Genomic DNA, 7,219 nt, shown 5'->3' with positions numbered 1-7,219 from the left:
AATTCCAAGTGCAAAAGTATTCCAGACTGCTTATCAAGTGGAAGTGGAGGGGTGGTGGTTTATGGGAAAGCAAGGAGGGGTGCTGTGGGAAATTATGTGAGTTGTGTATCCTACACATTATAAGAAGCACCCCAGTCATTGACAACATTACCACAAATTCACACATAATCAGCCGATCTTAACACAAACCATAGCCACAGTTTTTTATGCCTTTTATTAGAATTTGCATTGTCACATGATGTTGGACGCTCAAGTCAGCATGACCAAGAAAAGGCGTCATTTCAGACTATCCTTCAATCACCGCATTTCGGTGGGGGGACCTCAGCAGCACAGCCGTGTCATGAGAAATGGAGCAACTGGCAGGGGCAAGACAATCAGATCTTGCCAGGAAAAGTCCCCTCTTCTATGCGTTCATCCCAGCTAGTGACCTGCAAAAGACCAATAGGCTTCTTTGATTAGTTATATCTTCTGGGCTAGTACAGAGGCAAAGTGACTAAGACTACATCTCTCCTCCTGCACATGGAATTCTGCAGCTTTCTTTATAGAAAATTAAATCACTTTTCTAATCCTCATAACTATAGAATAGTCTTCTTTTGTGGGTTTTGTGGGAGTTGCCTGCAAAAGGTTGCAATGTTCGCAAGGTGATATTTATGTTTCCTGCATAGCTATCTAGCTTATCCTAAATTTTGACCTTGCAATTTGTCCATGAAAAGGTCCCCAAGGCAATACAATAAAAATAGTAGTAGTTCCAGTTATGTTCTTTTATTACCCATCACTTATCAATACATATCCTCCTTGTTCTTTTGCCACATACAGCTAAAAATATGGGACCACATCAGGCTCACATTACTAATTTTATGCAAAATAATAGGTTTTAGTGGTTATCCTTTTGAGCACATTGAAGTTTTCTGACACAAATTAAACATCTGTCTATCTCCGAGGCTTCAGCCAACACAGCTCATGGTCCACAAAACCTCGCCTCCAGTCAAATAACAGAGCACTGAAATGAGCCAAACACCACCCATCAAGCCCAGATTTTACCCTGACACCCATTTCTCTTTCACATACACATTCCTTAGCCCTGCTCAGTTCCATTCACATACCCAAGAAACGGGGCAAAGGGACGTGTACACTCTTTTGTACCACTGGCAGACATAAGGGTCTCCTCCCTTGGCATTCATGGCTTTCTCACAGCGGTGGAAATCTGTGGACAGAGAAATGTTTCAGACTTATGAAGATGACCACTGCAGTTCCTCTAGTACAGAGCCCAGGGGACAGCTTTTTAAATCCCAAACTGTTCGCAAGACTCTGCTGATGTATTCTGTACAAGGTGGCATTAGAAATTATTTTTGCCTATCTCTGCTTATTTTATTGTTATTTAATCTTTCTTTCCTCCTCTGCTATAGAAAGTACCCAGATCAACTTACAAAAAAGAATACATAACACTTGCACATTCTCATAATGAGGATATTATAGTGATAATATTATGGTCTGACCTGTTGCATTTTCCTATTCTTTCCACTAACTGTACTGCCTCATTTTATGCACAGATCTAGAAGTGCTGCAGCCTGAAACTTTTAGGAAGACTTGCACAGTACACTATGGACCATGCTTGCAATAGTGAAAGTCAACAGTTTAGAAGTTCAGACATGGTACAATAGGACAACTACATTTTTTTATACTCCTCTGGCAACTCAGAGGTCAGGTGATGAATAGTCCTAGTTTCTCATTACACACCCAAGGATGCAAAAATTCACACAAATAAATTATATTCACCAAGGTAATTCTGCCAGCAGTTCCGGGTTTGGTTTTGATTGGGGAACCGGCTGTCAAATGGAGCCGTTCTGTAATTTTCCAGCTTTTCCTTTATGGTTTCAGACATGTTCTCTTCCCTGAAAGAATATATAAAATCAACAATGTGAAAAGACCCAGAAGCTTCACAGCAGTAATGCTCAGAAGCCATATCCCATGTTAAGGGATTATGTGTCCCAAAGGTATTTATATCTTCAAGGAGCAGCACAATCAGATCATGGGAGCAGAACACTGCTTAAAAGGTAAAGGTAAAGGACCCCTGGACAGTTAAGTCCAGTCAAAGGTGACTATGGGGTTGGGGCACTCATCTCGCTTTCAGACTGAGGGAGCTGGCGTTTGTCCACAGACAGCTTTCCAGGTCATTTGGCCAGCATGACTAAACTGCTTCTGGTGCAACGGAACAAGAGCCGAAACCAGATTGCACACAAACACCATTTACCTTCCTGCTGCAGTTGTACCTATTTATCTACTTGCACTGTTAGCTATCTAACCGCAGTCCACCAAGCACACATGTATACCTATCAATCCATGCAGCAAAGAAATACATTAACACAGAATTATCTCTATACACCCCCAACAAATCTACAACATTAAAACCCCATCACCCGAAATCTGCCTGATAAGAGGCCAGAAAGATATTGCTTCAAGTCCCAACACTGCTGTGGACATGCTGGAAGAGGAGTAGTATGCAGGGCAGGTATAAGAGAACCTCTGGCCCTCCAGATGTTGAACTGCATCCCTGGCAAATGGTGATGCTTGCTGGGGCTGATGGGAGTTGAGGTTCAGCAACATCTGAAGGGGCAAAATTTCTTTGCACCTGTACTGCTGCAAGTCCTGTTCCCTGCTCTGCTAGCTTTTTTCCACCTGGCCTGGGAGGGTGGGGTCCCGTCTGACTCCAGCTACAAAAGCTGAGGTTGCTGAACAGACTCTTGGTTTGGGGTATTGTTTAGTGGGTTTTATTGCTATTGCTGATACAAATTTTCTTGTATCTTTATTTTTAGATCTTATTATTTATGTGGCAATTGTTCAGTTTGGTTGTGTACTATTTGATGCGTTTTATTTACTGTTTATTACTACATTTGTAGTTTGTCTTAATCATGTATCAGGGGTCGGCAAACGTTTTCAGCAGGGGGCCGCTCCACTATCCCTCAGACCTTGGGGGGCGGCGGACTATATTGGAGGGGGGGAATGAATTCCTATGCCCCACAAATAACCCAGAGGTGCATTTTAAATAAAAGGACACATTATACTCATGTAAAAACATACTGATTCCTGGACCGTCCGCGGGCAGAACTTAGAAGGTTATTGGGCCGGATCCGGCCCCAAGCCTTAGTTTGCTCCCAGCTCCCAGTATTACATCTGCAGCACAAGAAATTAATGCAATCAAACACCCTGCTCCCACTCCTGATGCCTGCATACCTGAAACATGTGTATCAAGCATACCTAAAGTCTTGCTCCCTGATCTCAGATGCACCAAAGTAGCAAGAGTTAGTTCTTGGTAGGATGACGAGAAGCATTCAAGAATAGTACTGTATTCCTGTACCTTCAGTAACTGTAGAAAGAAAGGCTTCCAGCAGGTGCAACCTGTCAGTTCTGCAGCAAGTTTGATTAAAGCTTCAGAAGCCTTCCATTCCACCTGGTCACCTTACCTGGTCAGTGGGATAGAGAAAGAGCTCTTTGGGGCTTCACTAAAAATGCCACCATCAATACTCTTTCAGCTATGCAGTTGCACCTACAACAGTTGTGCAGCAGGCAGAAATTCAGCAATGGAAGCTTTTGCCCAAGCATGCAGACAGAAAGAGCACTCCCTGCTAAAATTCTTACACCGTTAGTAAAAAATGTACAGCAGCCTTGCTAAGACTAAAGGGAGGAGGAAGATGACAAGCCAGCTCAACACATCTGCAAAAAGCCTCTTACAACCCAACAACAACAAGACATGTACTATACAACAAATAATGATACATTAGAAAGTACTCAAAAGTATCTCACACATGAATAGCAATTACGTTTGATTTACATCAAGGTGACAGCAAAGGGAAAGGGGCAATTTAAACTATTTATTTAAATAAAATTTCCTACAGAGGCTTTTTCATATATTTCCTAAACAGCAGTTAAAACTTAAGACCCGTAAAGCACTTAAGTGTAGATCAGGCATTCCCAAACTCTGCCCTCCAGATGTTTTGGGACTACAATTCCCATCATCCCTGAGCACTGGTCCTGTTAGCTAGGGATGATGGGAGTTGTAGTCCCAAAACATCTGGAGGGCCAAGTATGGGGATGCCTGGTGTAGATAGTCAAAACAGGATCATTATATTCATAAGTTCATTTATATGGAAAGGCCTCCTTTAGCTCAACGATAAGGGGCTCTGATTCAGTTTAGAGATTAACTGTATGTCCAACATGCTTTATGTTCAAATTTAATGAAAAGAAACATACCGTAGTATTTACAAATCATCTTTAAAAACAGATTAATTTTTTAAATCATAATTTTAGCCACCCGAGTATTATTGCATTGCAACAATTCTGAAACATAGGTATAAGCATCTGTTGTTAAAGAGACAGTTAAGAGGTGGCACAACACTCACCTTCAACTATCTGACCACCTGTCATATAGGGCGAATCTATTTCCTGTTGCTCAGGCAGGTAGGAGCTTAAGTTCTAATTATGTGTAAGGAGCTGGAGACTAAAAATTTGGGGGGGGGCTTCATTTGGGTGCAGGTTGTTTAGCATCCTGCCATGGAAGGAGATTTAAGAAGAGGCTAGATTGCCACCTATCAAGGATGCTGCAGTAGTGGTCATCCCCCGCACACCCGCCCCTGGAGGTAGGGTGGACTAGATGGAACTCTGAGGTCCCTTCCGACTAATACCTGCAGGATCAAGGGTGGGTAAAGAGCAGCACATCCCTGGATGATTTCAAATACCTAAGCAAAGAGCCCTGGCCCAAATGTTTCAGGAGTGGCAACAACATCAAAATATATACATGCACGTTCTGGTCTCCCCACCCTCCAATATATATTGCTAAAATAATTTAAGGCTTCTGAAGGTGGGGGTTGGGGTGGGATTTGTAATCACCCTGAAGTGGACGTGTGTGTGTGTGTGTGTGTAATTTATCACATTCCTGGGCTCAGAATCCACTCTTTTAAGCGCATGTCTACTTAAATTATTGTATTTTAATATTTTGCTGGAAGTCTCCCAGAGTGGCTGGGGAAACCCAGCCAGATGGGCGGGGTATAAATTATTATTATTATTATTATTATTATTATTATTATTATTATTATTGAAAACGCAGAGCGGGTCCCACCAGGCCTGAAGCCTGTCCACCCCGGAGGAAGATTAAAGCCCCAGTATTACGAAGAGTCGGACACGACTAAACGACTAAACAACAACAACATTACAGAACGGAGGCGATGAGGGCCGGTACAAGGGCTCCTTGGCGGGATTCAAACCCGGGCTTCCCCGTTCCTCCCCCCTCCCTCGCCCGCCCTTCAGCCTCTGGGCCCTGAGTGCCGCCGTCGGCCGGTTCCCCAGAAGGGAAGGAAGGAGTCCGGCCTAGCGGCAACCAGCACCCAAATCCCGGTCCGTCTCCGAAAGAAGGCCGGGCCCAGCCCTCCGGGCTCCGGCTCCTCCTCCCGGCCCGGGCTGCCTCGGGCCTCCCCGCTTCACACCTCAGCGACGGCGGCGGCAGCGGCGGCACTCAAGGCTCTTCCCTCAAAGTGACTTTCACCCGGAGACCGGCGGCGGCTGTGCCGGAACAAACGAGAGCGGGGATTGTAGAGCGGCGCAGGAAAGGGCGGGCGCAACGGCGTGATGGACAAGCCTTCCCCGCGCTCGCTGGCGTTCGTGGAAAGATTTGCGGAGGGCAGGTCCCCGACAGACCCGGCAGCCACGCCCCCTTTCGAGTCTGCGCAATGAGAACGAGCTTCCGGCCAGTTGCGTTCTCTTTACCCTGCCCCCCCCCCGGAAAATCATATCATAATGAGTTCCTCATTACCAAGCTTAAAACCATGGAGCCACCTGGGATGAACAAAGGCATAGGATTCTTATCTCATTATGCATGATCAAGCTTTCTTTAGCGCCTCAGCCCTTGCTCCGCCCCCCGCAGGACCAATTGCAGTCATCAGCAGTCGTTAAACAGCCATCTATAGGTTTGTCACTCCCATCAGCCCATCACCCATTCCCACCCACCCCCACCACCCTCTGTATACATAAGGGTCTGGCTCTTCTGTTTCAAGTGTATCTGAGGAGGGGGCATGCACACGAAAGCTCATACCAAAATAAAAACTTAGTTGGTCTTTAAGGTGCTACTGAAGGAATTTTTTATTTTGATTTTTGTCAGTTGAAAATTCTAGGGCTCAGCAAAAAGAAAAATCTGGCTTTGGATTGTTATCACGGGACAGCAGGGCTGCGATCCTCTGCTGCACGTAGCTCGCATTCAACTTAATGACTTACTTCTGAGTAAACATGCATCACATTGGGCTGCAAGGATGGGACATAGAGGAAGAAGACAGTTCCTGGATGAAAACCGAACAGCTCTCCCAAGTGTTGGGATGTCCCACTGTTCTGTCCAAAAAATAGAAATTTCTAGGGAAATGTATTTACAGAAATTTCTTTGATTACAAAGCGGGCAGTCCCCATGACCCCAGGATTGGCTCTACTTAACTTGTATAGTGTTAAAAGAATTCTAAGGTCACAGGGGTGGGAAGCATTTTTGTTTGTGTAAATAGCAGTTTATTTTTGTGTGTCTACGTATTTTATTTTTTCTTTCTGTATCATCAAAACTTTAATAAAAGAATTTTTAAAAAAATGAATTCTAAGGTCTCAAATATAGAATAAATGATCATGTACAAGGTAAACACATACATTAGTATATAAACTACGCGTCTGAAATAGTACAGGAGAGCAATTCTGAAGTCGTTTTGACTCCCCCCAAATTGACATCAAATATTTCTCTGCAAAGAAGAAATGGCAAAAGCTCTCCAAGTGTCTTTGGACTGTAGGAGCTTACATCTCACTGCAAATACAGTCTGGCAAGTATCTGTTAAGCTGAGCAAACTATCAATATAAAAGGAATGTCTTGGCTACCCAGAAAAAGCGTCAAGACAGGCATTATCAGGTATCCTGGCAGACAGGAGAGAAGCAACACACTCAATTTTTGCTGGGGACTGCCTCCTCCTGTGATGTATGTATGATTGGGGGGGGGATGTCGTGGGGTACAGGGTGGGCAATTTCAAAAGTCTTTATAGGGGCTTGCACACCATTGTTCTGGGTCTCTCCCACCTCCTTGCAAGCGGGGAGGGGAGAACTCTGTTGCAACAGAAAAATAAAGATCTGCCTTGCTTTCTATAGATCTTGCCCCCATCCATTCATCTCTGACCGATCATGGACTTAGGGGACTCAGTCCCTTAGG

The 7,219-nt window shown here is 44.4% G+C and overlaps 1 protein-coding gene across 2 annotated transcripts; it reads right to left on the bottom strand.

Annotated features, from left to right (window-relative positions):
- Nucleotides 1–195: 195 nt before the first annotated feature.
- COX6B1 (cytochrome c oxidase subunit 6B1) lies at nucleotides 196–5,548 on the bottom strand. Of its 2 annotated transcripts, XM_088672512.1 has the most exons (5): nucleotides 5,478–5,548; nucleotides 3,356–3,461; nucleotides 1,777–1,892; nucleotides 1,104–1,204; nucleotides 196–428 (listed from the first exon to the last, which is right to left on the bottom strand). In XM_088672512.1, exons 3-5 carry the CDS (start codon nucleotides 1,880–1,882, stop codon nucleotides 375–377), a joined length of 261 nt encoding a protein of 86 aa, XP_088528638.1. In that variant the 5' UTR covers nucleotides 1,883–1,892; nucleotides 3,356–3,461; nucleotides 5,478–5,548; the 3' UTR covers nucleotides 196–374. The 2 variants fall into 2 exon arrangements, with proteins under 2 accessions (XP_088528638.1, XP_034975569.1); XM_035119678.3 differs by lacking the exon at nucleotides 3,356–3,461.
- Nucleotides 5,549–7,219: the final 1,671 nt, after the last annotated feature.

This window comes from Zootoca vivipara, chromosome 6, assembly GCF_965207765.1.
Source record: "Zootoca vivipara chromosome 6, rZooViv2.hap1.1, whole genome shotgun sequence".
Classification (NCBI taxonomy): Eukaryota; Metazoa; Chordata; class Lepidosauria; order Squamata; family Lacertidae; genus Zootoca; species Zootoca vivipara.
Note: the sequence above shows the minus strand (reverse complement) of the source record. Positions and strands in the feature narration are given on the sequence as shown.

Bases quoted from the DNA above. Each gene is read 5' to 3' on its own strand.
- COX6B1 (XM_088672512.1), bottom strand. From the start codon at position 1,882: ATGTCTGAAACCATAAAGGAAAAGCTGGAAAATTACAGAACGGCTCCA. The intron at 1,205-1,776 runs GTGAATATAATT...CTCTGTCCACAG, and splicing joins CTGCTGGCAGAATTACCTTG to ATTTCCACCGCTGTGAGAAA. The intron at 429-1,103 runs GTATGTGAATGG...GGTCTTTTGCAG, and splicing joins CCCTTTGCCCCGTTTCTTGG to GTCACTAGCTGGGATGAACG.